The sequence below is a fragment of the Hemicordylus capensis genome, chromosome 4 (assembly GCF_027244095.1).
Source record: "Hemicordylus capensis ecotype Gifberg chromosome 4, rHemCap1.1.pri, whole genome shotgun sequence".
Classification (NCBI taxonomy): Eukaryota; Metazoa; Chordata; class Lepidosauria; order Squamata; family Cordylidae; genus Hemicordylus; species Hemicordylus capensis.
Window position 1 is genome coordinate 81,429,172 of NC_069660.1, and position 16,983 is coordinate 81,446,154.

Consider the following 16,983-nt stretch of genomic DNA (forward strand, 5'->3'; position numbering starts at 1 on the left):
GTGTTAATAAAATAAGAATTAAAATCTATAGGTGTTTTCTTTGTGTGCATCTGCCTAGAGGGGAATTTCTATAGACAGCAGTTGAGTATCCCCCTTGGTCATAGCAGAGCAATCATTGACAAGGATTAACATAGACTTCTTGCAGGAGGAAGTGAGAGCTCAGCTTCTCACTTCTTCCAGACATTATCTGATAGTGGGTTAGATTTTAGCATTTGGATTGCTCAGGCCTGGCCTTTGTGTTTCTTTGAGTACCCATTTCACAATACAATACTGGATTGCCTCTTCCTTCACAGAGCAGTTAGCAGAGGCAGTCATGAGACCTGGGTGTCAGTTCATCTTGAGTTCAGGCATTAATTCAGTTCTTAATAAAATGGAATCAGACACAGGCCTGAATTCCATATAATTCTGGGTTGGTACCTCTGGGTTGAATGTTGGGGTCAGGGGGTCCCCAACAATACTGTCTTTAACCATGTTTGCTTCCTATCTCATTGTTACAGGACCAAGGATGGTATAATGAAGTTCTCTTCCTACCCCCCTCAAACTCAGATTTAGGGGCCCTCTTTTTACATATGAACATAAGGAACAAGGGAAACTGGCCCATATGATGCTCAACACCATGGAGCCATAATACTGCAGCCCAGGGCAAGCAGCACTTGCACAGTTTTCCACAATGGCAATACTGCTACAACAAATATTTATATACTGCTTTTAAACAAAAGGTCCCAAAGTGGTTTACACAGAGGAATAAAAAAACATAAGGATGGATCCCTGTTCCCAAAGGGCTCACAATCTAAAAAGAAACATAAGAGAGACACCAGCAACAGCCACTGGAGGGATGCTGTGCTGGGGTTGGATAGGGCCAGTTGCTATCCCCCGATTAATAAAGAGATTCACCACTTTTAAAATGTGTCTCTTTGTTAGCAGGGGCTAACTTGAGCAAAGAGACGTTCCCTCTAATTATGGGGGAAATGGCAGTAGTGCTTCATGAGCTACCACCTGATCCTAATAGGGCTTTGAAGTCTGCAGTAGTCCCGGAGTGGGGTTACAGCTCTGTAACAGGGGTGTGCACACAACCAGCTGGCCTGGTTTGGTTTGAGTCTAAACTGGACTGGCCAGTTTAGTACTGCACCCCCTCGAACCCCACCCCCGGTTTGGTTCGGGGGGGGGTCCACAATCTTTATTTATTTATTTATCTATTTATCTATTTATTTATTATTTCTTGTTTGCACAGTCAAACAGATGTTATTGACTGGTTTGTTTTATCCAGATATCAAGTCGTTCCCAAGGACCTGGGATGCCAGAATTTTGTTATCAATATTGTTGTTATAGGTATCGCCGCAAAATGTAGGCTGTTCCAAATAATGTTGTTTTTGTAGTTGGCTGATGGTGATTCCTATTATTTATTTATTTATTTATTTATTTATTTATTTGCTCACCCCCAAGGCCATGGGAGGATCTCCGGAGGTTCCCCCTCCCCCACTGGCCTCCATTATGTGGCAAATCGCACTATTTGGGTGGTCTTCGGCCCATTCTGGGCCTCTGCATGGCCTGACCCTGAGTGTTGTGAAGCAGCAGTAAATCACCATTTGGAAAACCTCCTCTTTTCTTTCTCTTGGTTACAAAAGGTCTGGGGGCAGGAGGTGGGCCATGTGCTGATGGCTGCTTGTGCAGTAGGGGAAAAAGTTTTGAATCTGAGGCTACGTTTTCACAGTCACTGCAATCCTGATTAAAGTGTTAACCAGGATTGCTGAGCCCCACAGAGCTGGTTGTGAGAATGCAGATTTCCCAGGCAATCCTGGTCAAAGAGCTGTAGTTAAACTGCATTTAACCTGTCTATCCTGGTTAAATGCAGCTTAACCACAACCGTTTAGCCAGGATTGCATGGGGAATTAACTCTTTAATCAGGATCTCTGTGATTGTGAGAATGCAGTCTGGATACACTGTGTGCAATGAGAGATCTGAGGTTTCCTCCCAGCTGAAACATCCACAGCATGGCTGCCTGACAAGCAAGGAAGAAAGGCATTTGCTGTCTAACCCAGCCCCTGTTTCTGTCTGACTCTGCAGCCAACCTGGTCCCAGAGAAGGTGACACAGACTGTCAGCCTCTCCCAGTCAGCCGAGCTTGTTGCCAAGATAAAGCATGAGAAGAACACAGACATTTTGTGGAAAAGAAATGGCAAGTAGCACCCCCTGCCCCAGCTTCATAGTCTGGGTGGGAACTGACCACCCTCCAGCAGCCCACTTTTCCTGGAACAATTGTCAGTGCCTGGCACTCTCTGTGGAGATGCTGAAGCCTAGCTGCAGTCCCCTGGCAGAGCTGCTGGTCTTCATCAGTGTTGGTTCTCTACAAATGACCCTGCTCCTGGGCTTGGATGTGGCTGGCTCTCTTATACCATAGATGGCCAAGTTGAAGCTCTCCAGCTGTTGTTGGGCCACAACCCCCTTCAACCCCAGCTGCAATTTATTGTGGATAAGGGTGATGGAAGACGTAGTCCAGCAAAAGCTGGAGAACCTCAGGTTGGCCACCTCTGCTTTATACTGTCTTAGTTCGTCCACTACCCTAACTGCTCTCCCAGGGTCAAGCTCTAGACGCTCTCATCCCTGTATATGTCAGACACATTTTCAGTCTGGATTTGGGTTAAGCTCATTAAGAGTTTGGGTTTTAACTCTCAAGCATTCCCCGCCTTTCTCTTTCTCCTTTGCCAGGTACCTACTACCAGACCACGGACCGGGGTGAAGTGAGGGAGAACCAGTTTACCCTGGCTCTGCCGTCTGTGAGTGTGGCTGATGGAGGGATCTATAGTGCCACATTCATAGGGGACAGCCCCTTGTCCAGTGCTTCCTTCAAGCTGATCGTGCGAGGTGAGGCAAGACCCCTCTTAGGCCACTGAAAGCGAAGGAAGACAAAGTCCTTGCCTCTTTAACAGATGTGCAGAGGAGCGGATTTCAGCTGCTGCTGCTTTTTCTACTGTGCTGCCGGGAGCACTACAGGCTTAAAAATGCCTTAGAGTAGAGAACTACGTTGTGATTGTTTTAGTTTAGCTGTTAGTCTATGCAACCACTAGGTGAACTTCTTCCTCTTATAGCTTTAGTTAGGAATATGTTTGCATAACGATCTCTATCTGCTAAAATCTACCTCTGTTGCTATTACTATCTTCTGATAAAGATAAATGATCCATGTCCTCCATGGAATCTGGTTGCCCAACACCTGTCTGTCAGGATTAGCTAGTTGTTATGCAGGAATGCATGGCTGCTGACCCACATGTCTTCTATGCATTTCCCTACTATCACCTAATAAAAGCAATAAAAGGTGATACCACCATGACCATCATTTTCCTGTCCCCTTTAAGCAACAGCCAACAAACTGTGATACTACAGTTGTCCCTCACCAACTGCAAGGGTTCCGTTCCCAGAAAACCTCGCAGTTGGCAAATTTGTGGTTGGAGACCCATTGAAAGCAATGGCAAACAGGGTGTTAGGGGAATCACGGTCGAGAAGAGACCACAAAATATAGTAGAAAACAGATAGAATCACCCTGACCCCCCAAAAATCACCCCCTGACCCCTGGAAACAAACCCCCAAACCACCAAAAATCACCCATGGACCCCCAAAATTGCCCCCTGACTCACGGGAATGACTCTCTGACCCCCAGAAATGACCCCCCCGGCCCCAGAAATCCCCCATACCACCATTAAAAAAAACCAAAACACCCACCAAACCATGGATAGTCAGGTTGCAGGTGGCGAGGGCGCTCACGATTCCCCAGTCGCTGATACTCAAATCTGTGACTGGGGAAAATGCAATTAGCGAAGGGTGACTATATCAACCTCATGAGTGTCTTCTATTACCAGGGGGATGTATGGAGGAGATACAAGCCAGTGGAAGGCACATGTCCCCTATAATGTCAAGTTCGGCCCTCAGAAAGTGATATACAGCTGATTCATGTATATGTGTACATGACTCAGTAGCTCTTCACTTGTTGACTCTCAGTGGAATGTAGAAAGAAACAGCGTCCATTGCAAAGTATGTTTTGAGGTGATAACTGTTTAATATATAAAGTCATCCCTTGAAGTTGCCCTGAGCTGAATGGAGGCTCTTGTGACTGCTGTGATAATTGCTTCCTGAAGCTCACTGGAAACTCCACATCAACATGTCTCTCTCTCTCTCATTCTCCCCCCTCCCCCCCAGGTTGTGCAGCCAAGAAATGGGGTTCTCTCTGTGACAAGGACTGTCCTGACTGCCTGAATGGAGGCATCTGCCACCATGTTGTGGGAGAATGCATCTGCCCACCAGGTTTCATGGGCATCCGCTGTGAAAAAGGTTAGCCACCTTATGGAGCTGGATTTGGTGGGAAGCGATGCCTCTGCTCCATGAACTGAAGTCATAAATGTGTTTGTTTCCACAAAGAGTGGCTGAGGCTGCCACTTGCTGCTGCATTAATGGAACCTAGTCGGATGCTGGATCCAAGTCTCTGACTATCAGTTAGCATCATATGAGGTCTATATCATCGCTTGGTCATCCTTCCCTACTGTTCCCCCCCGCCCTGTTGGGCCCCTATTCAGGGCCAGCTCCTGATGATGTATGTCCAGCTCATACTTCCCCTTCCTGTGTGTTTCATGCACCAGGACTAGCTCATCCTTGGGGCTTGTTTCCACAGCCTGTATCTATTTAACACTGTAGTACAGAATGGGAAGCATGCAATATTCATATGAAGAGCTCCTGTGTAAAGAAAAACTTTCCCCTGCTTTGGAACAAACTGTCCAGTTTCACAAACTGCAGGGCTGATGTGAATACCTGGTTACAACCCTGTTGCTAGAAAGAGAGCCAGCCGATTACAAGTGCTTCTGTGTTTGTGTACCACACAGTTCAGAATACAAAATGTAGTGCTGAACTCCTTCAGCACCTTCATGTGGATGTGTCTTTAGAGATGGAAGCAGCACTGGCTACCATAGCCTGTTCTACCTCTGCCAGTTCTTCTTGTGCATAGAAGGGACATGGCTGCCAGCATATGCTTCTTTTGCTAGCTTTCTAGCTGCTGGATCAAGTACACCTTTTCTCCCCACTTCCCCTTGGCTGAGATGAGGGAGTGTGCTCTGTAGGCATGGCTCTAATCAAGGAATGGCTTCCAATCAAGGAATGATTGGAAGATCATGGAGTCCCATGGCTTGCAGCTCTGCAGAGGGAGGGAGCCATGTGGGGGAAAGAAACTGGGCTTGGGCTTGAACTGAGCGGAGAGGCTTGTTGTCAAAGCTAAGTAAAATAATTTGTTGTGCAACTCTGACACCGCTGGTTGGGGATAGAGGAACAGGACAGGACAATGCATGAGCCAATCATGCCTGTGATGAGAGCTGATCTCTGACAGAAACCTTCTTGCCTTGCAGCTTGTAAGGAAGGCAGGTTTGGGCGAAACTGCCAGGAGCAGTGCCATGGGGAGCAGGGCTGCAGGGGTCTGGCCTTCTGCCTGCCTGACCCATATGGTTGTTCCTGTGCTGCTGGATGGAGTGGTTCCCAGTGTGAGTCAGGTATGTCCACCACTTCCAGTTTCCTTTTTCCATTCCCAGGGCAGTGACATTATTGTAAATTGGGGAACTAAATGTTTGCAAACCATCTAGAGACACATTGAGTGGGCAGTATTAAAATGCAATGAAGGAAGGAAGGAAGGAAGGAAACAAATGAATGAGTGAGTGGGTTAGGGGAAGACAAAAGCAGTCCTTCTTAGAAGGAAACAATATGAAGGCCTACCTCCTCTGGTCCAAATAGCCAGATGGATCCTTGCTTCCATCTCCCCTTTTCTCTAGGTAATATTTGGCTTTCTTGAATATTTGGGGTACAAGTGGACCATCAAGTGTATATGTGATATTTTTAACTAGTAGCTCTGCCGTGCTTTATGAAAGTTCTGTAGCTCCCTTTTCACATGCCAGTGATGTAATTTATTGATAAACTGAAGCTTCAGGTTGCCTGAATTGATAAACTGATTTGCAAAGCAGCAACTGAGCAGCAACTGAGACACATAAAGATAACATGACAACAACTGAGATCTGATTCTCCTATGACTTTTACATACAACAAAGTCACCACAAGATGACTGCACGATACCAAATTGCATGACATTCACCAAGTTTCACATGGTGAAAAAATGTTTGAAAGTGCACTTGTGTTGGGGAAAGCAAATGTGTACCATATCAGGACAAATGTCTACAGTAAGTACTAGAAATTGCCTTGCCATGATTTATGCCAGTTCTCAGCATACAAGGGAGTATTCAGACAAAATATGTGAACTTGATGTTGTATAACTGATTCGTTTAATGCACCAGAAAAGTTGTCTGTGAGAATTAAGACACTGAAGTGTGGCGAAGCCATGGGAGGAGGTATAGACTAGAACCATGATTGGAACAGTCTCCCGGGATTCCAGTAGAAAACATCATCAATGTTTTCTTGTAAACATTCTGTTCCATTGTTGCTACCTACAGAGTTATTAATTGCCGCACAGTTTCCTGAAAACCTGTATGTGGAAAAGCAGTCCCAAGAGCCACTCCTGCGTGTCAAAGGAATACTAACATGTTGCTTAGTAATAGTATTTTTATCCAGCTTCAATTGCTCTCTCTGCTGAGACTCTGCCTGGCTGGCAGCCAGGAGAGAGTCGCTTCCTCCCTTTGTTTCGGTGGAATCTTTCCCCCCTGCTTGGCCCCAGCATCCCCACAAGAATGGTCCTTGTGAGCAAGACGTTCCATAGCAAAGAGAAACTTAAAGGAATATCTTCCCTTTTATGACTTATTGTCTCGGATTCTAGATCCTCTTTTCCTGAAAGGAGTGCTCTCTGTTTGTGGGGAGGGAAAATGCTCCTAGGAGAGCTAAACTTCCCATAGCCCCTGAGGACATAGGGCCCATTCTCATGACCAAAAACTAGGTGGGAGGAGCATCCAGCCAGGATCCCAGACCTGTGTGCACGCTCCCGCGAATGGGTAATGTGTCAGAAAAAAAGCAAGGTGGGATGATGGGAAAGTGATTGTGTGCTAGCTGCAATCTGGATACGATGGCACCGGATGTGGCTTTTCCTCCACCCTCGATACAGTGCTGGGTACACAGTGTGGGTAGGCTGCCGCCACCCTATCCATATCGGGGCTAGCAGATTATCATTTCCCCATCCTTTTACCTCGATATTTGCCAACATACAACTGGTTCTCAGCAGCGCATGTGGGTCTGGGATCCTGGCTGGATGCTCCTCCTACCCAGTTTTCGATCATGAGAATGGGCTTAACATATTTCAGGCACCGTACTCTATGGAGCTTCCTCTGTTCCTCTGTGGTTCAAACCCAAGAGAAGAGTGATGTACACTTTCTTTCTCTGCATGCATCTTCTGCTTCTCCTTCAAACCACCCTTGACTTGTAAGGTCAAAATCACACTTGCATTTTAAAGTGTTTTAATCATCCCTTGAGAATCCTCCTCACTTTAGTTACTGCACATCACCACTCTTTACAATTTCTGCATTCCCTGTTTTAAATGTCACCACAACCCCTACCAACTTATGCATAAGAAGGCTTGTGCTGGATGCTGGCTCATACCACTCTGTGATGAAACTCAGATGCATCCCCACAGGATCCTTCAAGCCCTCCTGACTAAATTTCTTTCACCAGTCCCATCCCCTTACCCTATGAACCCGAGAAGACTGGAGAAAAGAATTGCTAACTTTATTGAACTCTCATCAGTTTTTTTTTTAAATTGAGATATTACTGCTGCACTAGCACTGGTGCATGTACATGTTCTTTTTCCTTACAAAGGAAAAACAGAGGGGAAGCCCTCGTTCTTCCGTCTTCCAAGCACCAAAATTAATGAAGGCAAGGAAAGAGATAGAAAGGTGAAGTCTGTCTATTATCAGTGAAATTGACATTTCCCCCATTCTGTGAGTTTAAAATGTGAGGGATGGGGGGAATCAAATGTGTAAGCCTCTGTTGGAAAAACATGATGTGTAGAGGACTCAAGATGCTATTCATTTTAGATAAATATCTCCATAGGTGACACAAAAAGTTCAAGAAGGTTGAAATGTGATTGGAAATCTATCTCTCAGTGAAAACAACCAGATTCAAGCACCTTTACAAGTTAAAACTGTGTTTCTGACCACCACACATACAAAACAACAACAGGGGGAAAGTTCAAAAGCATTTTAAGTACCAGAAGTGGAATCTGTCAGAAGTCTTCTAAGTGCAGTCTCTGGAGATATGATGAGAAGCTGAGCTGGGCCAATTTCTGTGTTCTTCCCATAGCTTGTCACCGTGGGAAATATGGCCCAGACTGTGCCCTGGAGTGTCACTGCCAGAATGGAGGCACTTGTAACCGGTTCAGTGGGTGCATCTGCCCATCTGGTTGGCATGGGCAGCACTGTGAAAAGTCAGGTAAAAGCAACTTAGAATATGTATTGTGTAAGTACCAGGGATAGGCACAAGCAAACAGAGGGACATTACAGTACCAGTAGTAGAGGCCAGAAGTAGTACATGCTGATGGGGCAGCTATTTCTGGTCTTACAGGTGAGGGCAGGAGATAAGGAAACATTGCATGCTCAAGACAATAAGCTTGTTCACACAACCCTAAACAGGGTAGGAGGAATGCCCAGCCAGGGTAGAAGAGCCATTTGGTGCTCCCATTTGGCAGTCACATAAACCCAACCATTGAGGTAGGAGGAAGGAAGAGTGATCATGTGGGAAGCAGGAGCTGGGTAGGATGGGTGTGCCCAACCCACATTCTGTCCCTAGGATTTTATGGAGGGTGGACGAAAAGCTATCCTACCCAAGTTCTGCCTCTCACATGATAACTCTCTCCTCCTCCTCCTACCTCAATGTTTGGGTTTACATGAACCCTCCCTCCACGAACACACAGCTCTTCCACCCTGGCTGGGCACTCCTCCAACCCTGTTTAGGGCCGTGTGAACAAGCCTAGTGCTTAGTTATTACGGTTTTAATGATTTTAGCTTTTATTGTGCTATCTTGTGCCAAGACCGGATTCCCCAGATCATCAACTTGGCCTCCCACCTGGAGTTTAACCTGGGCTCCCAGCCTGTCCTGACGTGCAAGGCAACAGGCAACCCAGCCCCTGTGCACAACAGCATTGATCTGCGCAAGGCTGACGGAATAGTGTTCTCGGTAAGGTACCCAATCATCATGTCCTGGACCAGACCTTGTCCAGTCCTGGGGCCCTGGGTGTGACCTTCCCTCCGCCTCTGTAGGCATCTTTCTGCTCATACCTTGCATCCTTTTCTCTCTGCAATTCTCCTCCTCACCAGCTCAGTCCCTGAGCAGGCCTTCACATCCTTTGAGCCAAAGGATATAGACTTGAGTTTTATAATGTGAGTTATCTAGGTTGGTGTCAGGGTTTGGCTGAGCAGCTGCAAAGGGCCCAGGACCTTCAAAAGGGCCCGCTGCTGATCCCTGAGACCACCTCTGTGCCCTTAGCCTTTGTGTAGAGGTGGCAAAGTGGCCCTCTTGGGTGCTATGCAGCTAGTAGGGAGTTTGCCAAGGGCATCTGTAAACGTGATGGCTTACTTTTGAATTAATAACTCTAACTCTGTTTATAACTGTATGTAGGAAGGATAAATAAGAAGTACCAGGGATACACAATGGCTCAATCCCAAGCAATACAATAGAGGACAATTTTTAATGGGGCGGCTAACAAATAAAGTTGTTGTTGTTGTTACATAAAATGTCAAAAATCGACCAGCTCTCTCCCTCCCACTAGAAAGCAGAGGACATATCTGCACTAAACACTTAAATGCAGCATGATACAGTGTACCTGTCAAACCCCCACCACCACCACCAAAGAATCCTGGGAATTGCAGTTTGATGAGAGTATTGTGAATTTTCTATTAAAAAAATCCTACCCACATACTGTGAACTTCAGTTGCCAGAGGAGAATATATTATTATTCACTATAAATCTATGGTATGGATATGCTTCCTGCCTCTCTCTGGTGCTCACATAACCACCCAAACTCAATATTCATCATGATCTGCTATTCCCAATAAATTGAAGTGAAAGAAAGGACACAGCAAATTGGGAAGTAATCCCACTGAGAAAGGTGAACTGGGGATTCCCCTGGGCCTCCCCTCATCTTCCTCTTTGCTCCATGCTCGATTTGTTCTATAAATCAGACAGCTGAGAGCTAATGTTAGACCCACATGGCAAAGTCCTTTGTAAATGGGGCAGAGCTGAAGGCAGAAGAGAGCAGGCCCTTAACCAGTGGAGGATCAAGGCCTCTGTGCACATGAGGCAGGGTGCCTAATGCTACCCTCTTGTGTGCACCCACCTCCTCTTCTTCCTCTTTCTTTTAAAAAGTAGGGGCAGGCGGGCATCTTGTCATCTCACTATTGCCCCAGTAAACTGCTGCCTGAGGTGACCACCCACCCCACCTCATGGAAGGGCCACCCCTACCCTTAGCAACTGCTCTGAGGCAACTGCTGCTCATTAGAAGCTGTCAAGGTAGATTTAACCTCTGGGGCATTGGTCATTCTCAATATCAAGCCCATCCAAGCAGTTTCTGCTACCAAGCAGTTTCTGCTACCCCAAATTGGGTTTTTAGCTCACCATTCTCTTCTCTTACCATTAGGGATGTGCATGGAACTGCGCCTCCGCGTTTCGAAGGCAGCAGGGGTAGCGCTTTAAGGGTGGGGGAGAGTGCACTCACCCCTCCCACTGCTTTTTCCCCACCAGCAATCGTTACTTTCCAAAACCTTCAAGGCGGCAGCGTACCTCCCTGACACCCCTTCCCCGTCCTCAGCCGGAAGTGGCCAGAAGTACTGGGTGCGCATGCACTTGTTGCATGTGTCTTAATAATTATCATAATTGGTGCTGTTAAGAATGGGGCTAAAGCCAATCCTGCCTTGAATCCCAATGAGATTGCATTTCCCCAAAATGTATATAAGAGGAGACTAGGAAGAGAAATGACTGTGTTATCATCTACTGTCCAGCCCAACAAAACCATCATGGAAAAGGATGTGACTACCTGTGAGTTTCAAGTGCCACCGCTTGTCCTCTCTGACACTGGCTTCTGGGAATGCCGAGTCTCCACCACAGGTGGGCAGGACAGTGGCAAATTCAAGGTCACTGTGAAAGGTGAGAAGACAAAGCAGGTGAGATTTCAGGCTTGAAACTGACCTATCCGTAGTCAGGGAGGACCTATTTGGTTGCCCAGGACTCAACACCTGAAATGTTGAGTTGACAAGTGCCTCTCCTATGATATCCTATATAATAAGATGCTTGGTGTCTGCGTCCGTGTCTTTTTCGGGTGTTCTGGGCATGCGCAGCTGGGCTTGGAGCCTGATTGGCTGGGGACGGAGAATACTGGCGGCGGCGGCCATGGCCGCTGGAGGGCCTGGCCTGGCAGTGACGGCAACAGGCCGAGGAGCCGAGAGGCGGTGGGCCCGGACGGGAGGAGGCGGCGGGGGAGGCCAGAGAAGGTGGAGGCGGCGGGGGTAGCTGAGCGAGTCGGCGGCAGAGCCGCCGCCTCAGCCAAAGGAGGCAGAGGGCCCAGCCAGGAGGAGGCGGCGGGGGAGGCCGGAGAGGGCGGAGGCGGTGGGGGAAGCCGGGCGAGGCGGCGGCGAGAGGAGGCGGTGGGCCCGGCCGGGAGGAGGCATCAGGGGAGGCCGGAGAAGGCGGCGGGCCCAAGGGAAGCCGGAGCCCGGGGGAAGCGGGCCTGGGGTAAGCCGGAGAAGGCGGCGGGCCCAGCTGAAGGCAGCGGGGGAAGCCGGGCAGCGGGCCCGGCCGGAGCCGCGGGCGGCGGTGCAGAGCAGAGCCCAACTAGAGCGCCCATTATTGAAACGGGCTTAATGAGACTAGTGTTATAATGTTTGTCTAAACAATACAGGAGCATTGTGGGTACACTAGTATTTATTTAATGTGGTACTAATTTCCAAGCAAGGAAACTTCGAAGTGGAGCATTAATTAGAAACAGGATGAAGCACATTGCACAAGTGTTCAGGCATGAGGAGTACCTGGTGCAGAGCGATTCCAATTGTTCAGACAACCTTTCTCCGAGGGTGGGGGTAATTCCTGCATGCTTGTTGTCTGCTTTGTGCTCTGTTTAGTTTGGGGTGGATTCTAACATTGGCACCATTCTCTTCCCTAGTGCCCCCTGTGCCACTCAACCCTCCCAAACTTCTGGCCAAACAGAGTCGGCAGCTTGTGATATCTCCTGTGGATAGTATCTCAGGTGATGGGCCCATTATCTCCATCAAGGTTCTGTACAAGCCCAGTGATGATACATCTCGCTGGTCATCAATTGTAGGTAAGGGATTTATTGTGCCTGTATGGAGCTGGCATTGCAGCCTTGTGTGCCCGCTGCAGAGCAATCTGTGCTTGCTGTGACTTCAGTTCTTCTATCATATAGAAAGGAGCCCAGGAAAGTCCCCGGGGAGAAACACAATGGCTGGATTCAGACGTCATCTGTAAAACTGGAGGTTGGCGAACCCACGGTTTCAATTTGAAACTGTGAATTGCACTGCAGACATTTGTCCAACATCTGGAGGTTAGCAACCTCCATTTCCAGGAGAGGGGAGCCTCTCCCTGCTGCCTGGCCACAGAGGCCTATCTCAGCAAGCTCAACAGCCAGACTGTGGGCAAAGCATCAGCGTGTCAGCAGTGCAGCCACGATTGGCCACACATTTGAAGGGGGCGTGCCAAGCACAACTGTGCTTTTTTGGAGTAGTCTGCCTGTCCTGGGCATGGAAAGGGCATTTAAATACCATGCCAGCGCTTCTTCTGACAGCGATGACGCCACTGCCCCTCAAAGAGCCCTGCGCCCAAATAGTCTCATACAAGCACGATTTACTCAGAGAAGGGAACATGATGACTTTCCAGGAGGGAATATGTAGATGAGGGCGGGCAAAGTATCAGGGGGAGGGGTGTCTGTCCCTCCGTAACTTAAGATGCTCCTGTGAGGGATCATTCTGGCAAAGCAGTCCAGACCAAACCAAACTCTAGCTCCACTGACAGCTTGCTGCCGATGGCCTTGCCCTCTCATGAGAGGGCCAGTCTACTGGGGAGGACCACAGGGTGTGAGCCTTAGGTCTCCCTTCGGACTGCGTGCTCATGAGTTGAACTCACCCACCAAAGGGAACCCTCTTTTCGGGGGGGGGCATCTCTCCATGGTAAAAGATAGAACAGAATCTGTGTGTGTGCATGCGCGCACGCACACATGCACACACACACTTCCCTGTGAAGCCTTGCATGCACCCCAAGGAGATTTTGACACTCCATGTGCCAAAGCCTGGCCTCGTGCACAGACGGGGAAAATACCGGGTTCTGAGATGGACCTTTTCACCCATTCAAAATTCCTGGTTTCAGTCCAGCAGTGTGTCGTATGCAGATTTGTCGGTGCGGACAGGAGAGTGGGGTGTGTGTGCCATTTGGGGGGCACAAGCAAGTGTGCACATGGGCGGATGGGCTGGCAGGGGCCACGCTTTGACAGCTACTTGGCGTCAGTCGCCAAGACAGGGAGAGCAGTTGCTGGAGTACCCGTCCCCACAGCTTTCCTTCATAGAAAAACCTGGCTCAATATAGAGCCTCGGTGGCCTGACACTCCTGTGAGAGAGCGGTCCATGGGAGAAGGGGTTGTTTTATCATTGTACGTTATTAGTGATTGCTAATCCGCACCCCTGCCTTGATCCCCACAGATGGTTCTTCTCATGAGTTGTGAGGGAGTGTCCCCATGGCCTGGCACTCCTTTGAATGAGCATGGTCCCCCCCAGGTCGGCATACTCTGCCTTCACAGTAGTGGGCACTCTCCTTTGACTGGAGCACTCCTGGCCCTGGTGACCAGCCTTGCTCATGAGTAACCTTAAAGAATACAAACCCCACAAGGGGAAGGGACTGGGGCCCCCTTCCCCAGCCTTTCTGTGAAAAAAATTCTGGCTGCTCCAGAATCCCTGCTTGAGGCAGCCTTTTAAACCCAACCCTGGGCACACACCCCCACACCCATACTCAGCTATTTGCTCCCCTCCCAGCACTGTGATGGAGTGCCCTGCTCATGTTGCCACCTAGAGTGTCTGTGCTTGTGAACATACATCATTGCCACTTTATTCTCAGGGAGCAAAGCCTTTAGGGCCCATCCTGTCAGGCTTGAGATTTGGCCTGACATATCCTAGGCCCCAAAGAGAGGCGAGGCACTTGAGAAAGACTAGCACAGTTCCCTCCCTACAGCACACAATAGAAGAGAGAGGGACATTAAGTAGGGCAGAAAGGTCACAAAGCTGTTAATCCCCCATCAGAACCTTATGGGCTGTCAGCAGTAGCAAGCAAGCATGTGGAACAAGGCCTCTCCAGCATGAGACTCTCCACTAATTGACCCTCATCTGACCAACAGTTGACAATGCCCAGAACATCACCCTGATGAACCTGCGACCTGTCACTGCTTACCTTGTTAAGGTTCAGTTAACACGCCCTGGAGATGGAGGAGAAGGTGCCACAGGACCACAAGCTGTCATGGTCACAGAGTGCCAAGGTGAGTATTGGATGGGAGGGCCTGCATAGGGGAAGATGAGAAAAAGAGAGAGAGAGAGAGTGACGGGGAGGGGAAAGGCTCTGCTGTACCACTGGGGTTTGTCCTGAGCAATTTTGTTAATTGGAGCAGCTGCCTAGAAGGAAATAGGTGTATTTGTTAGGGCATGGACCTGGACAGGATATGGGCCATATCCAGACATCCTTCCAAAGAAGATGCACTCAGGCCATGTGTGTGTGTGTGTGTGTGTGTGTGAGAGAGAGAGAGAGAGAGAGAGAGAGAGAACATAAATGTTCAACACCCAGATGACTTGATTAGCATATTTACAGATATTTGCATTTCATAATAATAATTCTTGCATTACAGAAACAGAACCAGTGAGGGGAGTGTAATGAAGAATAAATGGCTGACATACAAAGCAAGGATTCATGGGTGCAGCGAGAAAGAACTTCCCAACCAACTGCTCCAGTGCAGCGGGAAAGTTGCAATTTTTGACATCATCCCTTTCCCCAGGAAATCCTCTGCACCTGTTTAAAATACTTCCTGAGGATTGCGCAGCCCCCATGGGGTCATAATTTCAGGCAGCACAGAGAGCTACCTGGGGAAGGGGAGGGCATCAAAAATTGCCATTTCCCTACTGCACCAGTGCAGTTAGCTGGGAAGTTGCTTGGGCTCCTCTGTTGTGGTACCATTGCATCTTTGCTCTGTATGTCAACCTCCAAGAGCAAAATAGGATGCAGTGGGGAAAACAAATGGGTTGTAGAACTGAGAGTAGAAGACAGAGGATCAAACTGAGAAGGCGGCAAACCAGAAAGGAGGGAGTAACAGTAATCAATCTGGAAAGAACGAGAGAATAAACCAATGTTTTCACAGTAGAGGGAGAACCCAATGCTGAGTTTATGGCTCAAGCTGAAGAGAAAGTAGGCTAGTTCACATGATTGGAAGACACATCCTACCCAAGTTTGGGAGCCATGCGTGCTTCCATTTTCTGATTGTGTGTGAGTGAAAAGTAAAGTAGGAGTGGGGAACTGATTTTTTCTGCTAAGTGGCTGCTGGAGTGGAGGGCTCCATCTTATCCAGCAGCTGTACCTAACACTTGGACAAGGCAGGAGGGAAAGCCCTTTGACTCAGTTGCTGCTTATTAGACAATCCCTTACTCCAACTCCTACCTTGCCTCACACACAATTAGAAAATGGGAATGTGCACAGCTCCCAAACTTCAGTCAGATGCATCTCCAACTGCCCTATTTCCAATGCTTGGATGAGTCTACTAGCTTGTATGTTTTGCTCCCAGCTGGTGGTGGCAATGGAATAAGGCTGACAAGGACTTGTTTATCTGTTTCACAAAGAGCCAACAGCCAAGCCTGTGATTGAAGGTTCATTTGTTGAGGGGAGGAACACACTGCGGGTGACCTGGAATTTCCCCAGTAGCAACAGTGTGGCCACTGGGTTCCTTGTCCGGCTCTATGACTCCGCCAAGAAAGTTGTGCAGCAGGAGAACGTCTCTTCCGTGATTGTGCAATCGACCTACCTGACAAACCTGGCATTCAACAAGGACTACAGCCTGGAAGTGCTGGCCTATCACTGTGCCAGCCTAGGACCTCCTTCTGACCCCCTCTCGGTCAGGCTCCACAGCAAAGGTGGGTGGTGGGATGAGCTGTCTGGATGCTCTCTGGGAAGGGAACAGGTCCTGTGATTCTGGGATGGGTGGACACAATCCACAGCACCATTTTGCTCCATGTAGACCTTTACAAGAGAATTGCTATGTCAGGAATGTCCCAGTTGACTCTGTGCTCTGCAGTGCTGTGCCAGACTCGAGCTGGCCCATTACAGTATGATTGCTCATAATTTGCAGCTCATAATGTACTCCGAACCTAATTTGTTTCCTGCTGTACATCATAAGCTCAAATTTGTCTCCACCTCTGCAGTGATTTCACTCTACTTTCGTAGAGGCTGTTGAGTGAGCTTTAGGCCATGTTGCCTAAGTGCTGCCCTGGGAAGCTAAGGCATGCCTTGGGTACCTTACCTATAGCTACTAATTGTTTCCCAACATTGTAAAGGTAAAGTGTGCCAGTGGGGATTCAAACCGGCAACCTCTGGCTTGCTAGTCAAGTCATTTCCCCACTGTGCGCATCATAGTGATCCTGAAAATCCTGCTAAGCAGAATGTTCTATGTCTCCTAAGTTATCCAGTTGGGCATGGCATATGTTCCCTGGCAGTCAGGGAATGGGTAGCAATCACAGTGCCTACTGGAATGTAGCAGCAAGGTTGAAGTGGGCCTTGGGACAAGAAGTTAAGATGGGCCCCACCTTCTTCTCCTCCCATGCCCTGTGTCTTTGTTGCAGAAGAACTATAGGCATGGTCAAAAACAAAACATTCTCAGCCTGAACTTTTGCTCTATGCAAATATCACACACTTCCCACATTCGTCAGGAGCCAGCAGCTTACCAATGAGTCAGGGAGGCAGGAAGGGGAGAGCGAAGAGTGGGTTTTCCAGCCAGCAG

At 48.4% G+C, this 16,983-nt stretch overlaps 1 protein-coding gene and 1 long non-coding RNA gene across 6 annotated transcripts in view; one reads left to right on the forward strand and one right to left on the reverse strand.

The window, feature by feature from the left end:
* Positions 1-16,983, forward strand: part of TIE1 (tyrosine kinase with immunoglobulin like and EGF like domains 1) — an 81,266-nt gene that overhangs the window by 52,207 nt on the left and 12,076 nt on the right. For 4 of the 5 annotated variants that reach the window (XM_053249148.1, XM_053249150.1, XM_053249151.1 and 1 more), the window contains 10 exons: positions 2,065-2,175; positions 2,706-2,861; positions 4,188-4,319; positions 5,381-5,521; positions 8,262-8,390; positions 8,989-9,134; positions 10,955-11,099; positions 12,112-12,270; positions 14,347-14,484; positions 15,830-16,120. In XM_053249148.1, coding sequence (XP_053105123.1) covers positions 2,065-2,175; positions 2,706-2,861; positions 4,188-4,319; positions 5,381-5,521; positions 8,262-8,390; positions 8,989-9,134; positions 10,955-11,099; positions 12,112-12,270; positions 14,347-14,484; positions 15,830-16,120 — 1,548 coding nt within the window. Of the gene's footprint in view, positions 1-2,064; positions 2,176-2,429; positions 2,517-2,705; positions 2,862-4,187; positions 4,320-5,380; positions 5,522-8,261; positions 8,391-8,988; positions 9,135-10,954; positions 11,100-12,111; positions 12,271-14,346; positions 14,485-15,829; positions 16,121-16,983 lie in introns of those variants that run through there. The other variant, XM_053249152.1, reaches the window with a different exon arrangement.
* Positions 5,893-16,516, reverse strand: LOC128324499 (uncharacterized). The gene is made up of 4 exons (XR_008306902.1): positions 16,012-16,516; positions 14,400-14,505; positions 10,990-11,090; positions 5,893-8,376 (listed from the first exon to the last, which is right to left on the reverse strand). It is a non-coding gene; the product is annotated as an uncharacterized LOC128324499 (long non-coding RNA).